Source organism: Microplitis demolitor, chromosome 5 (assembly GCF_026212275.2).
Source record: "Microplitis demolitor isolate Queensland-Clemson2020A chromosome 5, iyMicDemo2.1a, whole genome shotgun sequence".
NCBI lineage: Eukaryota > Metazoa > Arthropoda > Insecta > Hymenoptera > Braconidae > Microplitis > Microplitis demolitor.
This window is the reverse complement of record NC_068549.1, coordinates 22,774,292-22,800,890: the sequence shown is the minus strand read 5'-3', so window position 1 is coordinate 22,800,890 and position 26,599 is coordinate 22,774,292. Positions and strand designations below refer to the sequence as shown.

Sequence of the window (26,599 nt, the reverse complement as noted above, 5' to 3'; positions counted from 1 at the left end):
CAGACTGCGTCCTGAGTTAAAACTTTAAAATAAAATGTAAGTACAAAAAATTTAAAATTACATATTTAAATAATCGAAAAATTCGCGCGCATTTCATTATTTTATTTAAAATTTCATTTAATCAATTTTTTAAAAATCCAAGGGAATGTCTGAGAATTGAAATTTTAAAGCAATTGCATTAAAATATATAATTAGGAAATAATAAACACTAATGGAAACGCAATAATTTATTTATAAATATCAATACAAGGCAAAAAAAAATGAATTTTACAAAAAGAAAAAAGTTTATTTTTTATTATACTTATTACTTATTATTAAATATTTATTTTTTCGCTATTGTAATTGTAATTTATTATTATTTTAAATATTATCATAGTTAATTTAAAAATGTATCTTAGATTATTATATTCATGTAAACGTTCGTAGGAAAAAAATAAATCTAAATAATTATTTCTATGGTTTCCTCTTTCTTTTGACAGATACGTTTTTTTTAGCCGGTTTCTCGGCGCTCTTTGCGTATTTATCAATAAGCGAATCAAAGAAACTTTGGGCTTGTCCAGAGCGCTCACGATTGCGGTTCTGTATCGCCAAAGCAAGATCATCATTTTTGTTTTTTGATTTATTATTTTCATCGTTTTCAAGTTTCATCTGTTTCTCAAGACGTTCAGCTTCAGCAGCTTCCTTTGCCCACTGAAACAAAAATAAATAAACAATTTGTTTTATTCATTTTTATTTAAACATATATATAATCACGGTTTGATTTATCACTTTATTGATATTTCAGGTGTTAGAGAAAATATACGATATATTTATTAAGTAAATATATCGTCTACTTAAAGCTCATGGTAACAATTTTTTAATATTGAAACTATGATAATAGTGCATTCTATTTTTGATGCATACCACGCGCTCATTCTTAAGAGATTATTACATATATATATACATATATATGTTATATTATGTGGATCTGTACACTTAATCTATAAGAGTCTAGTCAAATGGAAAACGGATGAAGAGATTATATGTAAAGAAAATTTTAATTTTTTCTGAGGGCCTAAGTCTGAAATAAAATTAATTATCGTAACAGATGTGATATTTAGTCAATGAAGGATGCATGTAAATAAATACTGTAATGTCAATTTTTTTTAAGGGGATGCTGAGACAATTTATGGAGTGAAGAAAATGAGTTAGTGATAGATTTTGAAAATAAGAATGTGTTTTTTGTTTAATTTTTGAGTTACAAGAATTTTAAAAGTTACAAAAAATGTTTAATTAATTAATTAAAAAAAAACTTTAAGTCATTGGTTTAAAAAAAAAAAATTATTTTCTTGTTTGTAAATAAAAAAAAAAAATGTAATTGAAAGAATGCTTATTAATAATAATTTATAAAAATGCGCGCGAGTTCAATATTCTCATAAAGCAACGTAGTAAAAAATTCAATAAATATTTTAATTACTCATCACTTTTAATTAATGCAAATTATTTTCCATAAAAGTAAATTTATATTTCAGTCTTCTAATTAACAAAAAATAATTAAAACAAAATATTGACATTTTAATTTCCCGCGTTCTATTGTAAAAAGAATAATTAGCATTTAAATTTTGTTTGCTCAAAAACCCGCAATTTTGTGTAAAATTAAATGATAATTATTATTATTATTGATAATAAAAAATATAAATAAACATAAAAAAGTATGATGGAATCGTTCCATTTAAACGTTAACAGACATTAAGAAACAAGAGTTTAAGAAGCGCGAATTCCGGTATTTATAATTCCTGGCAAGCTTTTCTGAGGCACCAAACTAATGTTAGGTTCGCATATTGCATAACGTCAATTCCCTATGTACTATGTACTATGTATATCAACAACCAATACTAAGTCGATTGCTGTGATACAATTCGCACATACGCACACATATATTTTATTATAACGTCACTGCTAATCGTAGTCGTCGAACTCGATGAGGTAAAATCTAAAAATTTTCATGACCGAGCTTCGCTTCAAAGCTTCCCAAATTTTATCTCTGCAATTATAAATATATATAAGTAAATAAATAAATAAATAATTATTTTTTACGGTTCATTAATAAGATGCGCTAATTTTCTTTGATGTAAATGACGTAACCTGATTAATTATAAATATGTATGGTCAGTAAAATAAAATAAATTTGTCCGCTATCGATAAAATTATCTGAAGATTTATTAGTATCGATAAATATTTTATATAAGTATAAATATAAACTTGTATTTAATAACAAAAACGGACGTGATGTAAGTAGAGAGCTAAAAAAGGTTAAATTATTCAAGGGCATTAAAGCTATGAATATTAATAGTTATAATTTTAAAATAGAAATAATAAATTTATTGTCAACAAAATGTGGGCCGGAAAAAAAGTTATTGCTTTTTTTATGTAGTCTATGAATTTAATTGCGTGGAGAATTTTGGGCTTAAGAAAATGCGGTAATGAGAGTAATTTAAATTTTATTATTTATTTTTTTTTGAATTTTATTTTAGAGAGGCTGTGTTTATTTGTAGACATGCTGGGTACTGATTGATTTTAATTGAGTACAACAACCCGTAGAAAATTATTAACAAGAATTTTAATAATAATGTGGTAATTTATTTTTATTTAGTTCAGTTTAATTCGCTGGAATGTCGCAGTCATATCAATAGTCATATTTTTTATTTATTTTTAATATTTTTAATTTGAAAAATTATTATTATTGCCCGGGAATTTCAAATTTAAATTTTGAAAAATAATAATCACTGTAATAAACTAAAAAAAAAAAATATATATGTATATTTAATGAAATTAAAAGAAATGATTTATATTTAAAAATTAATTACCCGTGTCTAGACTTTTTGTTGGATAATTTGTCTGAATGTTATCGTAAGTTCAATTAGTTAATTTATTGACGTTAAAATTGGCCGTAGGTTTTGAAATAAAAAAAAGACAAATATGTAAATATAAATGCGTATCAAGTGCGACAAAATGAATTCAGTTAAGTTTGGTACGACCTTGAGCCTGTTGGAGCATCTGGCGCATCGCCCTGAGCTCCGGAAATCAAACATCGCAAAGTAAACCACCACAAGACAGTGCCCTGAATCTTTCATTAGTCATAGTCTCATACTTAGTGATGCTGCTGAATAGGAGCATTGTATGATTTAACATACTTGAGATGTATGTACTTGATACTTGGTACCAATACCACCGACCGGGACCCAGAATAATCCTCAGTTTCAAATCCCGACGCAATCCCTCATATTAACACACATTAGCCAACATTTATTCTCATCGTTTAGGAATTTTGACAAATATTAATGTTTCTTATTCACTGAGTGCCCAGATATTTCTCTTACTTAATAAATTAACAAGTTCACGTTTGTTTTATTTTATTGCAAATAAAAGTTTATCGTAATGATTAAATTTTTTAGGGGGACGTTGGCTTTTAACTTTGCTTCGATTTTTGAATCATCTCTTTATTCAAAAATTCAGTAAAACTCTCGGTATAGTGCTCGATTACTTTTAAATTTTTATATTTTTTTTACTCCAAGATTTTAATTATCAATTTTTTAAAAATCGCTTGAATTTTGAAATTTGAATTTAAATAAAAATTTGAATTTTTAAAAAAATTGTGACTTGTTATTTATTGATATAAATTTAACTTACGATCGCAAAACCGAAATTTGAATCGAGTGGCGCGAATTTACAAATAATTTGAATTTTTTGAACACAAATTAAAGACAAAAACTTTTTTGACAAGAAAAAAATCCTTTTTTCCGGTGTACTAGGACTCGATTCGAACTTTAATCACAAACCTAATAAAGTAAAGGTACCATTACTGACCACTGTTCCATTTTTGAACATCTAATTCTTTATTTTAATTAATTCAAAAATATAAAATCGAATTTCCACTGTAAAAGTATGATAAAAGATCTCAGTATACATTTTAAAAATAAATTATGAGATTGCGCCTTTTAAAAATTTCATTTTAATTTTCCACGTGTCCAAAAGTGTCCCGGTGGCCAAAAATGGCACCTGTACCCCATATATACAGAGAGATGGATATGAAAAAGAATGTCATATATGTATATGTATATGAAAATATATGAATAGATAGACGCAAAGACATAATCACGCTCCCCTTAAATAATTTGACATAGTCGAGAGAGCTTGATATCATGATATTAGCAGTATAACAATGGATAGATGACTCCGATTCGTTATTAGTTATTATGCCTAATGGTTATTACTTCAATTGTATGTGTGGTGAAATAATCCAGAGTAGAAAAGAGATTGAAGGTCGCGCGTGAGCTTGCAAATAGCACAATGGTGATAATCATCATTAGGATTATTATCGTAAATGTTGTTATGTTTTTATCTGGATGGTAATCAATGTTATCCAATCAGTGTTATGATATCATAGACAAGAGTTGCGTGCAAAGACTAATAATGGATAAAATCTTGGCGATTTTGGGCAGCTCGATATCAATTTACCGAAGGAATTTACGGGAGAGACCAAGATTTGCGATAACAGAGTTCAATTGATCTGACATCTTGAAATATTTATGTCGGTGGTGAAGAAATTTATGAATTTTTCTTTCTTCTCTCATCAATTCTAATTAGTGTGATTGACTTCTGGGTATTAATTGAAATATAAATCAATTGCCTTGATAATAAAATTTTTTTTGAGGAAACTCTTTGAACATATGACAAGTTTATATTTTAATTGGCTGAATTGAACACAAGCAATAACTGAAATATATATATTTTTTTGTTTTATCAAAAGTAACCCTCAATATATTAAAGTATCATCAGTATAAATAACAATATTGCGCAATAAATAATTAATAAATTTAGATTACGCGTACTGGCGCAAGTAATTATGACATTAACACCGCGGATGTAATGCGACCCTCATAGCTCGTTACTTTCAATTACCACTACTATAAAAAAAATAATAAATACTATACATAACATTCAATTTAAATAGTATCTGTCAAATACAATACAATATATATAAAAATCCATACGGATTTTTGAATAAAAAAAATTTGAATATCAAAAAACTAAAATAATTATGAGCAAATTTAAATATTTTAATTATAAAAAAAATTTATGTTCGAACAAGTGAATTATATTTTTATTTAACAGAGTTCTGGCGGTTGTAAAAAAAAAAAAAACTCAACTCTGGACTTGAGAATCTCAAGTGTTTGCAACTAAAAAAAGGTTTCTTTCAGCCAATTTACATTTGTGCAAGTAAAAAAACATATATATAAATTTATACGAAAATTTTTTAATGAATTTAATTATCGTAATGAGCAATTCAATTTTTTTTTACAATTAATTTTATTTTCATAAATAAAAATAAAATGGCGGTAAAAATTTAAATATTTGAACTGGCATTCAATATATATTTAAATTAAATTTAAAAAATACCCAACCCAGTATGAAACAAAAGGCCGCTGATTATCTATAATCTAAAAAAGTCAATAGACAATAATCCTAATCAATGGTAATGAATGAATTAACATTAAAAACAAAAGATAAGTACGTACTCAATTTTAAATGAGGCATGAATCCATCCTTGTAATTTAAATCTCGAAAGATGAAATCATTAGATTTAAATATTTAATCCGCGAAACGTTACATGGTGAAAAAAATCCTTAGGTACTTGTTAATAGCTTTCAAATAATAATAATAATTAAAAGGTACTGGAGTTCAATATTTAAACAAAGCTATATGAAAAAATAAAATAAAATAAAATAAACAAGTCTTTCATCTCCAACTCCTCCCGTTGCTCTCGTCTCCTTGTTAGCAAACGTCGTCTTAGACTAGATCGTTCGTATAATCGAGTTCAGAACCGTGAAACAAAATACGGCAACCGATATCCCGACTGTAGCCGAAGAACTGCAATTAGGCAGCGGTTTATCTGTCGTAGTGGTGACCGGTCCTCCGTTTGTCGAGTCCTCAGCAGTAAAAATAGTAACCGGCGGTACTTCTTCGACCTGTTGGTAATTTTCAAGCGAATGCGGGCGATCGATTGGGATTACTGTCTTCAGCTCTTCATGAATCGCTTCTTCGAAAGGTCTTGTGGGGTAACTGACATGCGGCGGATGATTGATATCAATATTGTCGTTGTCCTCCCGTGAGGGCGGCCCTGTTTCAATTCCAGGAAAGTAAATGTCGTCGAATGTGTTGATGTCATCGGAATTTGAAGTCCAGGATATTTTGGACGTTGACGTCGGCAGACGGTACGTCCACATCGCGCTATATGGATCAGAGGTCGATGATCTTGGATAATAAGGTTCATTGTAAGGCTCTTGTGGCACTGGTACTGGTTCTAGCACTGGTGGGGTCGGCATGTCTGGAAAATTTCTTGAAGCTTCGGGTCTTGAATAAATGCTCGTTGGTAATGATGTTGGTAATGTTTCTGATGGTCTATATGTGTCGGAGTTATCAGGATAAGTAACAGATGGTGGATAATGCATAGTTACTGGATAATTAATATTACTTGTAGTGGGTAATTCTGGTTTGTACGTTATTATTAAACGTTCACGATATATTGGTGTTGTTTCATAATTTATTGGTGGTTCAGTGATTAAATCAAATCTCTCATAAATGTTAGGTCTTTCAGTTACTGGTTCTGGTCTTTCATAAATTCTTGGTGGTTCAGTTTCTTCTTCTGGCCTTTCATAAAATCTTGGTGATTCACCTACGACTTCTGGTCTTCCATAAATTCTAGGTGGTTCTGTTACTGGTTCTGGTCTTTCATAAATTCTAGGTGGTTCAGTTTTTTCTACTGGCCATTCATAAACACGAGGTGGTTCAGTTACTGGTTCTGGTCTTTCATAAACACGAGGTGGTTCAGTTTTTTCTACTGGCCATTCATAAACACGAGGTGGTTCACCTACAACTTCTGGTCTTCCATAAATTCTAGGTGGTTCGGTTACTGGTTCTGGTCTTTCGTAAATTCTAGGTGGTTCAGTTTTTTCTACTGGCCATTCATAAATACGAGGTGGTTCAGTTACTGGTTCTGGTCTTTCATAAATTCTAGGTGGTTCTGTTACTAGTTCTGGTCTTTCATAAACACGAGGTGGTTCAGTTTTTTCTACTGGCCATTCATAAATTCTAGGTGGTTCAGTTACTGGTTCAGGTCTTTCATAAACTCTAGGATCTTGAGTAATTGATTCAGAAAGTCTAGATAATAATTTAGATGACGTAGGTTGAATTAAATCATGAGATAATTTTTCCCACACATCATCACGTTCATAATCAATATTTTTCGACTGCAACAATTTATCAACCGCATTAGGACACTTGAATTCAGGATTACGATTTAAAAATACACGTTTCAAGTCCGCGAGACGGGACATTTCGTCAACGTTAACACACTGCAATTTATTACCGGCAATTCTCAAGTCCACCAGACCTGGCAAGTTGTCAAAAACACCATCTTCAATTGTTTCTATTTGATTGTAATTGAAGTCGAGGTAAGTCAAACTGTTTAAGCCTTTGAACCACTCGGCTTTCACGCTCCTCAATTTATTATTGTCCAACCGCAACTGCTGCAAGTTTCTAAGGGTTTTAAAAGCGTCGGGATCTATTTCCTGGATTGAACAGTGCGAGCACGAGAGGACCCAGAGATTGTCCGCGAAGCGCGAAAATGTATCGGTTGTAATATAAGACAAGTCCATATTTGTTATACGGATTTTTTCAGTTCGTTCGGGTATTGAGTAAAGATCGTTCGGTGAACCATTTTCGCATGAATACTCAATCATGTCGTCATTGTTCACTTGCACACATGCCGAAGATACTTCGTTTATTATTAAAGTTATTATCAATATCTTTGACAGCGAATGCACTTGTACAAACATTTTTACTGTTTTTTATTTATCTATTTAAATTAAAATTTATTTTACTTTTTTTTATTCAACTAATTTATATGTTTTAACACATAGTCGGAGTTGGAGTTTGAGTTTTATAAAATAAACGAGGGTAAAAAATATGAGACGAGAAGTTTAACGGAGACTGAATTGACTTAACGAATGCTACGGTTATTTATTTACTAATGTTACCCCTTCTATTCAAAGTTTGTAACGCGCTTTTTCCCTCTCTACACCCACGTGGATAGACCTCAGTTAATATTACGCTGCAGTTGATACGATTGCTACCGCCTATCGGTATTAATGGAACTCTTTTTTTATTGAAAAATTGGATAATGGGTATCGAAAAATATAAATCTCAGCTAAAGTTTAATCAAGCAATTGCTTTTAAAGATTTATAAAATTATATATCATTAAATATATTGATTTTCATGGCTTGATAAATTAATTTTTGAAATAATCCAAGACCTAGTTTTACGTCTTTTAAATTCTCGTCGACTTCTTTACGATTAAATGATAGAAAAAAAAATATCTTTTAAAATTGCACTTATAGCTTTTTTTATTTTCTACACGTGCATTTTTTTAGTTCTTCTTTTTTTTTGTAATTGACGTTTAAAAAAAAATTCAAAAATTGGTAATTGTCTACAGACCAGTGTCATTTTCATAAATGTCTATAGAAATTTTCAAAATTGTAAACTACATTTAATACTTAAACGTCTACTCACTTTGCGTTTACGTCGGGCTTTTTTCTTCTCATTTTCATTAGTGAATGCTTTGTACTCAGGGACTTCGCCATCTTCGATAAGTTTCTGGATAATTGAATGCAAACGCGGCTCTTCATCGCAGTTTGTGAATGGCACGGCCTCTAATATGTAATCCATGTCACCTTTACCTATCGAAGCCAATAAATCATTAATTACATATTTGTTTATTTATAATTTAAGTAAATGATTAATTAGAAATTTAAAAATTTCAACGCGCTTTAATTTAAAATTTAAAAAATGAAACTTACTGTCGGTGTAAGCACGTTTGAGATCTTTTATTTCAGTTTCAGATCCTTTGTAGTCTTTTTCATATTTGTTGATATCTTCAATGGTGACTTCCTTGAACAAAGTCCGCCAATAATCAGCCCAATTACGCATCGCGACTTCTTCACTTTCTTCGTCGTATTGTCCGGTTTCATCATAAATTTTACGTTTGTCGGTGTCACTTAATATTGAATGTATGAAACCGAGTACTTGGAATTTTTCGGTTGCCTCTTCTTTTTTGTTTTCAGCAACACGGTCTGGATGCACCAGCAATGATAATTTGTGATAAGCTTTTTTTACTGCAAAAATTAATTAGACATTTAATAAATATGACACAATTATTCTAAATACATAAAACAATTAATGTTAGGTTAAACTTACCCTGTTTTTCGCTCGCAGTCTTTGGAATTTCTAAGACTTCGTAAAAATTACGACTTCCGAAATATTTTTCACACAGATCATGTAATTTAGCCATTATTTATTATCACTGATAATTTATTAAGTGTAAAGACGTTAAAAAATTAAATTTTTATAGCAAAAATATATTTGTCGTTGACAAATTACTTAATGTTCATTTTTTTTTACCATAACAAAACAACAAGCGAAGCCATTTTTAACCGGGAAAATTATTTACGACTTTAGCGACATCAATTATTTTTAAATTATACTAATCGATAGTCGATTTTTGAATTCAAAATCGATAGCAATAATTAATTATTAAATAAATAAATATAATTACTTATAAAAAGATTTCTCCAATTTGAATTTTAAGATTTTAAATATTGGCGCGAAAATTCAAATCACAAATTTTTTAAAAAGCATTAAATTCTACGATGAATAAATAATTAAAAATACTTGGACATAAAAATACATTAGTTTATTTATCAATATACATTACAAAAATACACATACATTTAAATTACAATTGTATATTAAATTAAATAAGTCAATGCCTAGATTTTTTATGATGCTTCGACTTTTTCGACTTATGCCGATCGCGCCTGTCACCGGATCTGTCTCTGTCTTTGTCTCTCCTCTTGTATTTATCATCATAATCATTAACTTGACGTCTATCACTATCTCTGTCTCTATCTCTATCCCTTTTTTTATATTTATCACACGAATTGTCATGTCTGTCTTCATCTCTTGTAACTCTATCACCAGAGCCATTTAATTCACTATTGGACCTGGACTTGCTCCTAGAGCCATTACTTTCCTTATCTTCACTCTTATTCTTGTACTCCTCATACTTTGAAATATTAATAACCTTCGAATTCTTCGCATAGTCATCTTTAGAAACTCTGTCAACAATAAATTCATTGAAAGACTCGACGTTATTCTGCAGCGACAGTTTTACAAGAACTCGTCCAGCGTCTTCATCAAAACCTTCAAGGACTCCATGGTGACCCACAAATTTACCCGCGTTTATTTTAACAAAACAACCTTTTTCCAGCTTGAGTTTTTCTCCATTTTTATCAGTCGCTGCCGGTTTCTTTAGAGCTTTATCAGCACCTAGACCCATTCCTTTAGGTCTTGAAGCCGGGACCACTGTAGTAACTAGTCTAGGATTTTTACCGATTCCTTTGTCAGGTTGCCAACCCATACCACGTAGCATAGCCAACCCGAATTGTTCAATTGGTATTTGCTCATAGTCTTCTAAACTTGATTCTTTTTCTCCAGCAAAAATATCAGCTTCTGCTGTTGGTATTTTCAAATCATCTTTTTGTTCAACTTTTATTTCTTTGCTAAGTTCTTTTATTATTTCATCAGCAGCTTGTTTTTCTAATGACACTTCATCATTTGGTTCTTGTTTTATATTCAATGAAGTTGTAGCTGAAACTGATGTAGTTGATGCTGCTGTAGTTGATGTCGTCGCTGATGCTTCCGCTGATGATGGTGATGAAGAATTAACTTTATCCAGTATTCTATCTCTCCAACTTTTATTTTGCAACAGCGGTATCACTAATGGCCCATTAATTACTTTTGTTTCATTGATAAGTTTAATTGATTTATCATCAATACATTTAATATAATCAACAGGTTTATCTTCTACTTTATTATTTAAAACAGGTTTTCTGGACACCTTGGAAAAACCAAAGGATATTTTTTTACCCTCTTGAGCCATTTATATTTTCAAAAACTTAACAATTAATTTATTCTTTTCTTTTATTTTTACTAATTACTTTAAGTAATTTATCACTAAAATTTTATTTAAATAAGTATAAACATTGCACGTGATAAAAACTTAACTCGGATTTATTTTTGAGGTTATTAAAATAATAACAACGTCAGTTTACATATTTAATTTGATTAGCACATGCGCAGTTTAAATTTTACCACCCTGGCGGATTATTTTGAAAATATGGAATTTTAAATTAACAAGTATTTTTTATTCGTACAAAAATCGCTTATACAAAAGTTTAAATTAAAATTTTTTATAAAATCTTGGGATAAAATTTTACGCGTGAGCGCAACTCTTTCTGCGCATTCTTTTTTTAAATTCCTTTATTTAATAACTTACGTTTATTTTTATACTTTTATTTTTTTGGTCAAGATAATTCACTTGATATTTATTATTATTATTTTTAGAAATATAACAATAATAAAAAACAAAAATTTAAATGCTAGTATCACCTGTCAAAATAAATCACAACATTCGGATAATTCTTTATATATAAATATATATTTGGATTAAAAAATTTTAATTAATTAATACTGACACCATTTTTTATATAAATTTCAATAATTAGTATTTGTTAAATTACAATAATAATTAAACAAAAACAAAATTAAACAGTTTTTTGTTTCGAAATTTCAAGGATTTAAAATCTCGCGCCATCTGCGCAATAACTTTATACCGCGAAATTCAAATTTATTAATTGTCTTACATTAAAATTTACAACTTTTATTCATTATATACATATATATGTGTATATATATTTTATATAAATCATATTTTAATTAATTAATAATTAATTAAAAGTAATGATTAATTACTAAGTAGAAAATAAATTGATTTTATAATTATTCATAAATTTTCTTTTTCGCACACAATATATGTAATTGTCATATATATGTGTAGTACAATGTAGTGACACGTAAAAATTTATTTGAGGTTAAACTTCAATCATTTCTAATTGCAATAATAAATTAAATGTCAATAAAGAAACGTCATAGTAGAATAAAATTAAAAAAAAAAACTAAATTAAGTCATAAATAAAAAAACTACTGAACTTTCATCGACGACAAATTAAAAAAAATTACAAAGTTGACATCAAAGAACTATGACTGCGTATTTATCAGTGTCTGACATAAAACATAATTTCTTTGTTAAAATTATAAAATATTCAAATCACTATAAATCGTTTATTAATACATTTAACAAATTCGTGATTCACATTGAGGTCACGTGCTAATTATTAACACGTAATAATAATCATTAAAATAATAACAGTAGTATGTAGTAGGAATAATAATGTAGAGCAAATAATATATTTATTAACAAGTGACAGTGTGTACCCGCCAAATTTACTTATTTATAATTACACATAATGTTTATTTATTTTTTTTTAAATTTATAAAAAGTTTTGTGATACTCGAATTATTTATTAATAAAATTTCAAAATGGAGAAAACTAAATCACGACAGGTATTTAGAATTTATTTTATTTATTTACATTCAGTGCAACCTTAATTTTTTTTTTGCTTTCTATTTATTTAGACTTTTTTTTTATTAATGTAACAATTGACCAAATTTGAAGTTTTGATTCATTGATTTTTATTTTTATTTTTTAAATATTACACGACTTTTATCAGTTACAAAGACCTTGAATTTTCTGACAGATTGTCATTGCAAAAAAAAAAAAAAAGTTTTTAATAACAGCAAAGCATGAAAAAATTAAAAAAAGTTTTTTAAATTATCAACAGCAAGAATTTGAATCCTAAGTCAATTAATTGTGACGTTTATAAATTTACAGCGACGTAAAAAAGATAAAAGTCGGGCCTACAATATAGATCGGCCAATACCGGATGCACCGACGATGGAAGAATTCGAATGTCTTCTGGGAGAGTCTCCGACAAATTATCCTCGGGTCGAAGGAATCGCAAATATGGAAAGCGAACTGCATTCAGCTGCGATTGACACTTCAATTTACGAAAAAGAAACCGTGTCTCAGAAAGAGGACAAGGAAGAAGATGATCAAGATCCACGGGGTTCAATAAATCCAGCAAGTATTCACGAATCAGTGATATCAATTGACGAGGTTGATAATACTGAACTACCGGAAGCTTCCGCGCCTTCTAATGACTCAGCGAATGACAGTCAGGAGTCAGAAACAACTTTTACATCTTCGTCATCTGCGGTAGGAAAAATAGAAACAGACTTACAGGAAACGGAAAAAAACTATACGTCAGTTATTGATCACACATTTAAATCATTAAATTTGAATAAATCTCATGACTTGAACAAACTGCAAAAAGATTTGAACCAGCTTCAAAAAGATTTAGACCAGTCTCAGAAAAATTTAAATCAGTCTAAGAAGGATTTGAATCAAACACTTCGTCCAGATAATAATTTAATCGCTCAATCTTCTTCAAACCACCAGGAGTCATCAACAAAATCAACTAAATCCAAGCTTCAACCGTTCACAGACACTCAGCTGTCTTCTCTTTACACCAACATCGAACTGTCTCACCTCGAAAGTTTCATCAACGATTTCATAGACTCGCAACTCCGCGCAAATGCTTCTCGTCACCAGCATCGTCTCCACGAGCTCTTGATGAGTTACCTCCGCGTCCGCAACCACTTGATTCTCAACTCCCTCGAGTTGGAGAACCTCAAAAAAACTTGCAAAGAAGTCCAGAAGCAGCTCTGGCACCTAGACAAAGCTTCGATAACCGAAGCCGGGGAATGCCAGGACGGGAATCCAGTCAGCGCGAGTCATGAGTACTCGATAGCACATTTCAATCAACAAGCTCTGGTGTCGCTTACTAAAAACCTCTCATCAATAAAAGACTTGCTGCATAATGCCCAGGCTCTCTACTGTTACGAAGCGGAAATGCTAAAACTTCAAATCGAGTGTTACGTCCAGCGTGTTTCTCTTTCGTGTCGTGATCTAGTTTCTCTTGCACAAAACGCCTCAGTTTGTTTGGTAACAAACAACGTCCAAGTGCAGTCATGCGCGCCCGAGTTAACGGAACTGCGTACTTGCATAACAATCCTGTTTAATTTCCAACGGCGGGTATTGAAAGACGGCAAGTTTGTTCTTGATTCCCGCGAGTGGTTATCAAAATTAGTGGCGGTATTATTACGAATCGCCACCTGGCAAGATCATTTGTTTATACTAAATCACGTGCTGCGTTGTCCTGGAGGCGTAACAAACTGGGCAGCGGGTTTCATTCAGACTCCAGTGGCGCCAAAATCACGGGGAATAAGTCTGTCAAGTCTCCAAGATCCGTACTTGGATCACATGATAACGACATTGGCGACTATGCTGCTGCCTATCAAGGAACGCGATAAATTTCTTGAACAAGTCCAGTTGTCTCTGCAGGACACGTCGAATCCTGGAGACACGGTCTGGGTGATGCTCGACGAAGAAGGCGAAGAAGACGAGGACATTTCTACGGCTGCTAATTTATTCGAAAGTGATTTGATTAATCTGCTCAATCAAATTCCTGTTGATAAATTATTCGCGCAGGTCTTGCTGATTGATAAAACGGATACTGGTTATCTACAAGACAAGAAGGGCGTAACTGAGCATCACATGTTGAGGGTGATTGCATTTTCTACAACTTTGATACGTCTGTTTCGCCAGGGACTGAAGACTTACGACTCGCCGCGGTATAGACAATTAGCGAAACGTCTGTGCGCTTTGATACGCGACTGCGTTCAGTACGTCAGCGATCAGTGGGAAGCTTTTGATAAGAATCAGGTCTTTGATCAATCAATGATGGACCGATTACAGCTAGAGTACGATTGTTTCTTCATACGCGCAACGATGTGCATATTCTCGTCGCGACGTCTCGGTGCTTGGCAGTATCTAGCAGCTATTCCTTATCAATTGATATCATCTTCAGCGCTGTGGAATATTTTTTACTGTCTGCACAAAGTTCAGGACAACGAAGTTGTCTCGCAGCCACAAGTGGACAGTCTAGGCGAATGGGAAACGGAACTGAATTCATCTTTGCTGAAACAGTTCGAAGAAAAGCTGATAGACATGCCGGGAGATGAGTCGTATTTTTTATTGACGACCTTCGCTAACATGGCAATGGCCAGGACATTCAGAGACTATGATTTTATACGCGCAACAACGATTGATTTATTTAGGATTGGATTTTTGAGCGAGAAGACTCAAGAGTCGTGTTCCAAAGACGCTAGATCATTGTTATCTAATTTAACGAATAAATATCCTGCGTTATTGTCAGACATTTTGATAAAACTGCGTGATAACTTTGTGTCCGTGGGTAAACTAAGTCTGTATTTGTTCACAGAACTGTCTATCGGAAAATGGATACCAAAGGAAGAAGATCTAGAAATATTGTCCGGCTGGTTGCATAATTATGGATTAGGATCCACGGAAAGTCATCTTGCGCGTTTGATACTGACGCATTTGAACTGGGGATTGGATAGAAATGGCGACTTATACCTCCCCCAACACCTGCACTATCGGATCGCTGTGCTAATAGTTGAGTTGATGATAAAATATGTACCTGAGACTCCTGGACAGAGCACGTCCCTGCTAGAGAGCGTAAAAAATGTATCTGCGATTGTGAGGCCGCAAAATAACGAGCAAGCGTTTTCACTGTGGGCATGGGAAATGGTCACGAGATTGCGCCTCCATACTACTGACACCACGGAGTCTAATTGCCGCAACGCGATAGTAAATCCCGCGGAAGCTTTCTTTCATGTCCCGGACATGGACACTGATCCAACGCTGGAGGTCTTGGTCCAGGGTGTGCGCGAAAAGCAGCCGATCGCTTGCTGGGTTTCGGTGCTGATGACTCAGTGGGGACATTCGATTCCGCTTATTTGCACGAAAGGATTCACACAGCTCTCGATACTGCAGTGTTTCTATAAATATGAACAAATACTAATTGCATTGCATTGTGTGGTGCCTTTATTTATTGAGTGCAGTGACTCTTTGTATAAAAATGAACGGTTTTGTGCATTAGTCAGTTCGCTGGTGATGGCAGACAGGACTTATGTCAAGATGGCAAAAAATTTGATCGCTCCGGAGTTTCCTGGTCCTATTATGAGACAGTTTGGTTGGATGATCGAGTCACATATGATTAATTTTAAGAGGTAAGTTTTATAATTTGATATGGGATTGCCCGAGGCTTAATAATATATACTTGATATTACTAAATATTATTATTAATTATATATAATAGATACTGTCTACAAAACCCCGAACCATTGGTTCAGTTATGGCTGAACATACTAGTCCGCATCCCCGACTGGAACCGTGATAATAACGTCATGTATCTAATGGACATCGTTATCCGTGCGGCGTTTTTCCATTTGGACGCGCGAAAAACCACCGAAAACATTTTCCAGGCGCTTTACACGGTAAATAATATTTAAATAATTTAAAAACTGTTGATACTTAAATATATTATCTTTCAATAGCTTTCATTTGAAGGAACTAATGAGGTAGCTTGTTAATTATCTCACAAATAACTCCAAACAATTTAATATTCGTATTCGTTTGCAGAATTTAGGAACTGGTAAATCATCAGGCTCAATTGGGTCTTTCTTAAATTGGGCAACAGGCACTGGTTCATCACAAAGTCTCCTCGGTGGCTCGACCCCTTCAATCTGGCTGGCTTACTTGATTCTTCTCACCGAGCAACAAGAGCGCGAACTGAAAACCGGTCTCTGGCGAGAATTTCTTCGCGAACTGTCACTGCCGTCCAAGACATCAGTAGACTCAGCATTGAAACGCGCGTGTAGTTCTCTAAAAATTACATCATTCGGTTCCAATTCCCTAGCAATTTATCGATGGTCTCAGCAAGCTCTCGATACGCCTCTAGATCATCCTCTGTTGCCACTTCTTTGGCAGAACTTTTTCACGCTTTTCTTAGCACGCGTACCCACGGCCTCCGGCGTCGTAGATCGCGGCGGCCTGGGCGATAAGTTCTTCGAAGGGATGATCAATCTCAGTTACCTTAAGAAACTTAAAAAACGCCTAAACGAAACCACGGAGTACTATCAAGTAAAAGGAGAACGTGATTGCGATAACGGGCATCCCATAACGGATGAACGTCGTGTATTTTACTTCAACACTGCCAAATTTTATAAAACTCTGAGTTTGTGGCTCGAAGAACCACGTTTACAAGAGACTGGTCTTTATTTACCTGCCTTACCGCCTCAATACATGTCGCAGAAACTCATTGTCCTGATGCAAGGCGACCACAGTCCTTGGCTAGAGTACATAGACTACGACCGTATCATTAATGAACAATTGACATCCCTCAACGATTGGCAACGTACTTGTCACCGTGTTCCTGATGAATCTCCAACTAGGTCTCCCGCAAAATCTCCAACTTCTGCAGCCTTAAACTCGACAGAGTTGGATCCCATTCAGCGGATTTACCGCCGACTGACGACATACGAGTGTCCAGAATCGCCTCCGCTATTAGCAAAACACAATGTACTGATAGAAAACATATCACACGAGTCTCTGCACAGTCCAGAAAAAGTTCTAAGGACAGTGCAGCCTCATTTGAAAGTAATACTCGACTACGCCACGACCTACAACCTCATGGTATCCGAGCATACTGTAGCAGACTGCACGTTTTTAGAACTGATTCCTACATTGTACCGCGAAGTAGATACTCGCGTTACCTTACACGCTTTGTGTGATCCAGCTCCCGTTGGGTCACGTCGTCGTTCAGGGACCCCACCTACTGTACACTGCGCTGGACCCGCGGTGATCCGTATAAAAATATCTGAAGCACGCGTCAGTGAAGGCATTGACGCCCTGATATCCCAGAATCGTGCGGAATACGAAAACTTGCTGATCAAAGCGTGCCAACCACCGCCCAGTAAAGTGACTCAAGGCTGCGTATTTATAGATCATTTGATTGCCTTACTTGAGCATGAGTTAAATGTTCATCGTACTTGTGAAAATACTGCCGTTTTACAAGACCTCCAGGCTACTGGTGTTCAACTATTTTACTACCTCGTTGATATTTACAATGAAGAAGCTGCTCTGTGCTTACCAACCAAGCAGCTGATAACCACCTGCGTTGAAAAGTTGGGACAGTTGTTCATTAGCGGGGAAGAGAGTCAAGGCCCACGTTTACTCAGCACCATAATCCAAAGGTCTACACTAGGTGGCCTTCTGGGTCCACATTTCACACCGGTTGCAGGTGGCGCAGTCAACTTTTTGCCGATGTACTCAACAGTAGTCGATCTATCAACCAGCGGCAACGCTGATCTGTGCTTTGTGCTGTTATCTAAATTTGATGTCAGTGCTTGGCTTAACTACCGACGTCCTCGTCTGAGCGAGAGATCAACTTTCATAGAACTTGTGTCCAAAGCTCTTTGCAACATAGGGCTCACTCCGGAAGATGATAAGCTGATTCTGCATGAGCTCTACCGTAATCACTTGCGTCTGGTTCTGCTGCACGAGTTCCCCGAACACTATGGCGAAGTTCTAGGCGCAATTTTACGCGGCAGCGAGGGCCAGAATTTGTCTCTAGATGTCTGGAGGGGCTTGCTGGCTGCTTTGAGCGGTAGATCTAGATGCGTGGTGCTCCATCCATCTAAAGTTCGCGAAGAAATTCGTAGATACGCTACCGAACAGCGTTTACTCTCAAGACAAGAGATTCATGACACCGCTGTGCTACTGAGCAAACATTTTATGAAAGAACGCTTGCAGTACGGACTGTATGGATTGTACCCCAAGTACCGGGTGTACAATGAGCCGCTAAATATGTTTCTAGGCATGATCGGACACGCGTTGGTCGTATTGACGCTGCAGTTCGACCGCGGATCGCTTGCTGATCAACTGTGCGAACGTATTTGGCCAGTATTAAGTGACATGTTCGCGCCCTGGATCACTCCCTACTGGACTAGAAACTTGAGAGAACCCACTGCTGCATGGATCCAGCAGCTAACTGATGACAGAAGCGTCTTGTTACCCTGGATCATCACCGACGGGCCTTACGCTAATAAAACCGTAGCTATTTTTGTTGAATGCATCAGATTTATCATCGATACGATGCCAGCGAGCTGTAAAATACTCGGATATTTGTGGCAGTTTTACGTGACTAATTTCGCAAATGCTTCTATCAAAGATCACATTCTCAATGTAATACACGGTAACTTTCTGTCACTGCCTTGGGATAAATTTTTACCAGGACTAACTGATGTCGAGTTTATGGTAAAAGTTGTTGATCAGTATCTGCCTGACAGTCATTTATTTTTGGGAAGTATTTTTGTTATGATCAACTGGACCACGTGGATCAATGACGTATTGGCTACGCAACCGATTGCTGTAGCAGCGAGGATGCACGTTTGCTTGCTTAATTTGCTGGTAAAGTTATCAAACGAACCGAACGTAAGGCAGAATGAGAAGGCAGTCCAGTTAGTTGTAGAAGCAGAGAAGTTTGCGTGGCACTTGGTTGACTCTACTGTGTATGACCAGGTCGTTAATTGGCATGTAATGAGCTCTGATCCTCGAGTTATCCTCAGCGCCACTGGGTCCAACAATCAGAACCAGGTTCACCAAGTAGATGTCGCTGTCAATAATTTACTGAAAATCGTTGCGGCCTACGATGCGACAGTGACTCATTTTCATCCAACGACCTTGAAAAAACGTCAGATTTATGTCCGCTCGACGGTTAAATTGCTTGTCAACTGTACGACACGTCATAAGTCATTGATATCAACAAATGTCAAAGCTTTTACGGCGACTCTATCAAAGATGCTTGATGACATGGAAGTTATTATCACGAGCACAGTTTCAGAAAACCAACAAGCAGCGGAGGCAGGTCTGCTGATCACTGAGCTGCTACACTCGGTTAATCAGAGCAGTTTCCTCATTGATCAACTGCGGGTGAGCTGGTGCGCCTGGCTGGAGAACAAGACTGCGGCGAGTCCTATTCTTCTGGGAATACTCCGGGTCATTGGGATGGCAGTGACTTCCCCGGCGACTTTGGGCGAGATCACTGAAGCGGCATTAGAGTCGTACTTCAGGCACAGTATTGCGGATGATGTTGAGCCTTCTTGGAGCAGTGTTTTGGCGATTCTGCAGCCGGTCGTTCCAAGACAGCCGCCTATTGAAGGAGTCCTGGTCGCTGAAGGCAAACTATTGGCTCTGTACGCTGTGCTGATGAAACGTCTGCCGTCTTGTAGGGATATCAGGGAAGAAGGAATGATGCTGGTTAATCTTGTTGATTGGATAGCAGCTATTAAACCAAAGTAATTTACTTTTTTTGTTTAAATTAGTTTTAATTATGATCCATTAATTTGATAAATTTTTTTTAGTGATGTAGTTGAAGAAAAGTTTCCGTTGCTGTGGGCTAAAGCATTTGAATTAGCATACCGCCAATGCCAGTACAATGAAAACACAATAATTGCCGCTAGATCATTAAAAAGACTCGCACGAGCACTGCTAGCAGTCGCCGATGATGCAGGACAAGGTTGGGGAATTCTGGGGGCCATTGGTTTAAGAAAAGGGTCACAATTATCAATCAGGTACAACCTAAACTCTACTAGTAGTTCATTATAATCGACTAATTGATTAATTTGTTTATTTTTATTTGCAGATGTAAATTTTTAGCACGTGTACTAAGTACCTACTGCTTCGCACAACTGCCAGATTCAAAATCCGAGCAACAAGTAGTGCGTTTTACTCCCCATGCGCCGGGTGTCGCGCCAGCAAGATCAAATGATCTCGACACGATCGACGTACGGCCTAGTCCGGATGCTCTCAAGGGCTTGCAGACCCTCGAGAGTCTTTTAGCAAACAAACAGTATGGAGAATTAAAGGGTGACATCGAACAAGCTATCAAAATAATACGCGATTCCGCAAACTCACTGCACAATGCTGTTAATATCGTTGGGCTCATCACCACTGAGCTGTACAATGAAAAATATCTTCACGTACTCATGGAATAAAAAGCTTCATTGTTAAAATTTATTACTCGGTTCATCAATTACGCAGTTTTTGTTATGGGATTTATTTTTTTAAGTATCTAGTCACTAAATTATCGAACAGATTTTTTTCATCGCTCTGGATATTTTTAAGAGCATTCGCAGATATTACCCCCCACTTTTCAAAAATATTCATAACCGTATTTGAATTTTGTTGAAAAAAAATTACTTACAGTTGTTGCTAATTAGGAATTAAACGAAATTTGTTAAATTTCAGTAAAATTTTCATGTCTTTTGTGAACTTCTCTTAGAGAGTGAATGAACTATGAGTCGCCCCCACTACGGATTACTTCTAAACTGCGCATGCGTAAGGAATGAGTGGGAGAAAATTTAGTTCATAGAACACCTGGTGGGAGTAAAAACCGAAAACACCCGAAGTACATTCGCTTGGGACATTTTTAGGCTAAAATTTATTTATTAAATTTCGTTTTATTCCTAATTGATAACTAAGTAATTAAAAAAATTATAACCACGTTCTTTTTTTCAATTAATGCTCTAATTTTTTTTTTAATTAATCAATAAAATTTCAATACGATTGTGATTTTAAAAAGTAGGGGCGCTGATTAATGCCCTTCATTAAAAAAATACTTTTTTCATTTGCTTTATTAATTATACGTTATTTATAATTATATTGTGATATATATTTTGGTTGTAGAAATTAGTTATAAGTTTAACTACTTGTTTATTTATTCTTTTGATGAAAAAAATTGATTAATTTCTAAAAATTAAAAATTTATATTTAAAAAAGTACAAAATTATTTATAAACAATTTCAAGTTATAAAAAAAATATATAGATATATTTTCATCAATTATAATTTTAAATTCGCTCGTAAATTAATTTAAATAATTAAGTAGTTAAAAATTAAAGCTTTTTTTTTTAAATAATTAAAACTACGATCAAGTTAGAAAATTTTTTTTTACAAATACTAAGTATACAATTTTTTTTGTAAAAAATGTTTAAAGAATAATCAGTGAGACGTATTCTTTGAACACTTGTTACAAAAAATATAATTATTCAACCAAATATATCGCCTAGCCTTGATCGAGGCTGTGATGCTTTAAACTGTTAATTAATTGATTAATTATACAATATTATATATTAAAATTATAATTAATTAATAATAGTTACCACAAATTAGCTTGTACAATAGTATATTTTATTTTTAAATGCTATAGTTAATAAATTATTCAAATATTATCAAACTTTATTTTAAAATATCTACTTCTTAAAAATTATTTAAACACAAATCTTAACAATTAATTAATTAATTTGCTAATAATAATTATTATTACGTTATTTAGAATAAGAAACAGCGGCTCTCAGTAACTCCGAGGCCTTGCCAGGATGATAATCAACGAGCGCGCATTTAAACTGATCCTGAAACGAGTTCTTAAAAATAGGAACAATGTCGTCAATTGTTACTTCCGTTCTCAATTGATCAGAAAGACTCGTCACGCCTTTACCCTCAATACCACAAGGCACGATGTGTTCGAACCACGACAGGTCGGTGTTGCAATTAAGCGCCAGCCCATGGGAAGTAATAAAACGGCTGCCGTGGATACCAATTGCGCAAATTTTTTTATCATCGACCCACACCCCAGTGTGCGGCGAAGTCTCAGCCTTTATTCCCATCTCCGCGCATAATCTGATAACAGTCTTCTCTATTTGATCCACGTACCACTTGACAGAGGGTTTGAATTGCTTGAGATTCAAAATTGGATACGCTACCAGCTGTCCTGGTCCGTGGAATGTTATCAGACCTCCGCGATTTGTTTTGAAAAATTCGGCGCCGGTTGCCTCGAGTTTTTTTATATCCTCAGGTGTGTAATTTTTGTCACGGATACCTATTGTGTACACAGGATCGTGTTCTATCAATACCAGAGTATTTTCTTGATTATTGTTTTGATGATTGTCCACAAGAGTCTTCTGTAAATAAAGACCAGCTTTATATCTCATACGTCCTGCCCATATTAATTTAACAATACGAGATTCCATTATTTTTAAAAATTTAATTTTCCTTATTGTCAAGTCGTCCTTTGATTAAAATTTAATTCACTTAAAAATATTTTTTTTATGGCTCTTTTACTTTAATTAATTTTTTGAATCCTTATCATTATCCTGAGGCAGGAAATTATCACAATCCATCAAAGAAGTTTCTTCAAATGGTTCATTGAACGACTCGCTCAATTCACCAGACAAACAATCAGTCTCCTGTTCGTTTTCCTCTTTGATCTCGTCCTTGATCACAGCATCCTGGTCCTTGGACTCGCTATCAATTTTACTGCGTTCGATTTCCTCGGCTTTTTTCTGTATAGTTAAATAAAGAAGGAGAGAAACGTAAGCGTCGGTAGCGGCGTAGCTTTTTTGTTCATCATTGAGGGGTAAGATATGCCATCTGCTCGTTCTAACTTTAGCATCCTTACTTATTTGCTTATCAAGCAGACAAGCTGTCAGGCGCTGCAAGCTCCATCGGCATGAACGGTTGTATACTCGGTTGTAAAATGGTCCGCAGTCAATACAATTATTTTCGACGACTTTCTGAGCAGGAAATTCGGGAAAATCTCTTGATAGTTTCCAACAATCGCTAGAAATAAATTACTTAATGATAATAAAAATTTGTCGGTAAATAATTAGAGCTCTAGCTGGAAATATAACAACTTACTTTTTAATATTGACACCAACAAGTCGAACTTTTGGATGACTTAGCAATAGTATGAAGGAGGCTGGTAATTTTTTAAAATTATATATATGAAATAGATGACATGTTTTTTCAGACACACACACTTGGGCTAATGCCGTTTTACCAGAACCCGTTTGGAAACTAAATGGCCACTCTAGATCAAAGCCGATGGGTACAATATCTGTTGCAAATTTATTTATTCGTTCTCTGGAATATAAATAATTTATTAATTTATTCAACCAAATGGTAAAAAAAATAATGAGTGTGAATGTATCTGACAAGTGGGAAATTTAAAAATTTTATAGAATGAAAAAATTCAAAAATGCGTATTTAGATCAATGAAAAAAGTGCGCGCATTTTTTTAAATTTTACTACTTTATTTTATTTATTTTTAATTTTTGAGTCACAGATCTGCTACATTCACATGAGTAATAATTTTTGAAAAAAGTAATTTAATTAAATTTAAAAAAATATATTTAAAAACTTACATAACTTGATCACAAAGAATTGCACAACCTTCAAAATCCGTAGCGTAATAAATTTTACCAGCAAAGTTAATCAGTGGTAATGATGAAATGTCAAGTTCTTTGTTTTTAATTTGTAACTCCTCGGTTTTCAAATTCTAAAATAAAATTTATTTATTATTTTTAACTTGAAAAGTATGAAATAATTGACAAAGCAATAAAATTAACAGGGAGAAAATTTAAAAAATGTTATGCAAGTGATAAAAATTTATGTAAATATAAATGTAAATAAATATTAACCTTTTTCAGAGACTCAGGAAGAAGGCGAGTTGAGCGTCTGATGACTCTTCCTTCAATAATATTATCTTTCTGTGAATAATATTAGAATGTAATTAATTATGATAATAAAATATCATACTTACGATAAACTAAGAGATAATAATTAAGTAAACAGTGATTACAAATATAGAATATAAAGAAAAAAAAAATTTAAGATACATAACCTCATACTTGACAGCTGATTTTCCTCGGCCGGTCATCGTTTTATATATCTCTGTGTCTAATAATTAATTTAATTTATTGCAATTTAATTATTTTTTGCAGCAATTAATTTGAAAAAATTAGTTATAGAAATTTGTGAGTCGGTTTATAGTTGAGTCGGCAAAAGAATGATTTTTTTTCCAATGGCTGATGCATGTGCGCGCTGACGCATGCGTAGTAATCGCGATTGTAAAAATGGCGGGAAAAAAATCATTCTTTTGCGGACTTAACTATAAATGTCTACTTGGAGTTTAATTAATTTGCTTGCTAATTAGTATAAAATTTAATTAGGCAATAAAAATAAAATTAATAAAAAAATTCTCAGTGGTTCATTTTGTCTGATTTTTTATTTTGATTTAAAATTTTGAAGAATTAGTGGGAAAATTTATTTCTTTCTTTTGATGTTTTATGGATTTAATTATTTAGAATAATACGCTAATTATTATATATATATATATATATTGTATATATTGTAAATATATAAATACTTGCAATAATAATTTAATATTGGATTTTTAAAAACCCCGGGTAGAAAATTGGCGGTAAAAAAAAATTTTACTCATTTTTTTTTACGTAAAAATTTAAAACCATAATTTCTTATTAAAGGCAAAATAATTGAAATTATTATTTAAATAAATGAATCTTTTGTATTCAAAAAGTGAAATATATAAGATTAGTGAAGATGATTAAAATATAAAAATAGGTCAACTAAATTTTTTGAAACCTTTCGATAATAAATTTAACTTTTTACCACAACAAAAAAAGTTTTTTCATGCTGAGTTAATCAAACTCCAGTGATACATAAGAATGATAACGAAAATAATGATAATAGTAATAATTAAATCGTAATGAGATGAATGTTTAATAAATCTTAAAAGTCAAGAATACTTTCCTCGTTAGTAAAAGTAAATGTTCTCAATGCTCTTGCTTTCTTTAGAAGATCAGAGACCGCAGTTTCACTTTCTCGCTCACTATTTTTTTTTGTCTCATTGCCTTTATATTCACAAATGATACAATGTTAAGGTCACAAAAGAAAATATATTCTATTATATACTTTGTTTATAAACAAAGTAAATTCTGACAGGTAAAAATTATAAAAAATCCACGTGAAGTTTTTTTTTAATTTTAATGTCTACATTTTTTAAAATTTTTTTGATGACAATTTAGTAATTAAAAACATTTGAATTGTCTTGTCGGCTACTTTTAACATCATATACTAATATATATGCACACATATATAAATATATATGTACACAAAACAAATTCGGAGTGAATGCGATTTTTTTTATTCAATCTCTTCCGGAGTAAAATTAACTCCAGAAAAAATTTTATTTTAAAACTCCAGATCGGAGTAGACGCGGATTAAAATTAAATCTATATGACTCCAAAACCACTACTTGAAAAAAAAATTACATTTTCACTTTATATGCGGAGCGATTGTTTTTAAACCCCGGAACCGAGTGACAAAATGAATTCGAATTTAAATGAAGTCCGTACTCTTAATTTTTTACGGAGTAAATTTATAGGAATGTAAACGTATCTGTGATTATCAATCGATAATCTTGTGATCCTGGACATTAAATAATTAAATAAAACTTTTACAACTCTAGACATTACATAGTAAGATATTTAATTTAAAATTAGTAGTACAGACTTTTACACTAGACTCTTGGCACCAAATAAACCCGAGTATAAGTAAGAGTAAGTAAGCGTAAAAAGGAGTAATAAAGCGGAAACGTGTGTATAACTTTCCAAGTAAGATTGTAAGATGGACCATTCAGGTAAGAGATCTATTACAAGTCACATCAACTTCTCTGCCTGAATTATTTCTATTTAT

At 33.4% G+C, this 26,599-nt stretch overlaps 6 protein-coding genes across 6 annotated transcripts; 1 reads left to right on the top strand and 5 right to left on the bottom strand.

The window, feature by feature from the left end:
* Nucleotides 1-600: 600 nt before the first annotated feature.
* LOC128667240 (uncharacterized) lies at nt 601-8,041 on the bottom strand. Its single transcript, XM_053738956.1, has 2 exons — nt 5,559-8,041; nt 601-690 (listed from the first exon to the last, which is right to left on the bottom strand). Exon 1 carries the CDS (start codon nt 7,875-7,877, stop codon nt 5,835-5,837), a length of 2,043 nt encoding a protein of 680 aa, XP_053594931.1. The 5' UTR covers nt 7,878-8,041; the 3' UTR covers nt 601-690; nt 5,559-5,834.
* A 214-nt stretch (nt 8,042-8,255) lies between these two features.
* LOC103570847 (dnaJ homolog subfamily C member 9) lies at nt 8,256-9,389 on the bottom strand. The gene is made up of 4 exons (XM_053739583.1): nt 9,296-9,389; nt 8,899-9,213; nt 8,612-8,778; nt 8,256-8,270 (listed from the first exon to the last, which is right to left on the bottom strand). Exons 1-4 carry the CDS (start codon nt 9,387-9,389, stop codon nt 8,256-8,258), a joined length of 591 nt encoding a protein of 196 aa, XP_053595558.1.
* A 370-nt stretch (nt 9,390-9,759) lies between these two features.
* LOC103570803 (G-patch domain and KOW motifs-containing protein) lies at nt 9,760-11,363 on the bottom strand. Its single transcript, XM_053739190.1, has one exon. The coding sequence runs from the start codon at nt 11,037-11,039 to the stop codon at nt 9,861-9,863; it is 1,179 nt and encodes a 392-aa protein (XP_053595165.1). The 5' UTR covers nt 11,040-11,363; the 3' UTR covers nt 9,760-9,860.
* A 645-nt stretch (nt 11,364-12,008) lies between these two features.
* LOC103570804 (ectopic P granules protein 5 homolog) lies at nt 12,009-21,759 on the top strand. Its single transcript, XM_008548677.2, has 6 exons — nt 12,009-12,562; nt 12,891-16,213; nt 16,303-16,480; nt 16,626-20,341; nt 20,408-20,617; nt 20,689-21,759. The coding sequence occupies exons 1-6, from the start codon at nt 12,539-12,541 to the stop codon at nt 21,038-21,040; spliced, it is 7,803 nt and encodes a 2,600-aa protein (XP_008546899.1). The 5' UTR covers nt 12,009-12,538; the 3' UTR covers nt 21,041-21,759.
* A 453-nt stretch (nt 21,760-22,212) lies between these two features.
* Nucleotides 22,213-23,174, bottom strand: LOC103570807 (putative lipoyltransferase 2, mitochondrial). Its single transcript, XM_008548680.2, has one exon. The coding sequence runs from the start codon at nt 23,071-23,073 to the stop codon at nt 22,372-22,374; it is 702 nt and encodes a 233-aa protein (XP_008546902.1). The 5' UTR covers nt 23,074-23,174; the 3' UTR covers nt 22,213-22,371.
* LOC103570806 (3'-5' exonuclease) lies at nt 23,088-24,864 on the bottom strand. Its single transcript, XM_008548679.2, has 5 exons — nt 24,726-24,864; nt 24,523-24,591; nt 24,247-24,380; nt 23,741-23,965; nt 23,088-23,662 (listed from the first exon to the last, which is right to left on the bottom strand). Exons 1-5 carry the CDS (start codon nt 24,759-24,761, stop codon nt 23,170-23,172), a joined length of 957 nt encoding a protein of 318 aa, XP_008546901.1. The 5' UTR covers nt 24,762-24,864; the 3' UTR covers nt 23,088-23,169.
* Between the last annotated feature and the right edge of the window lie 1,735 nt (nt 24,865-26,599).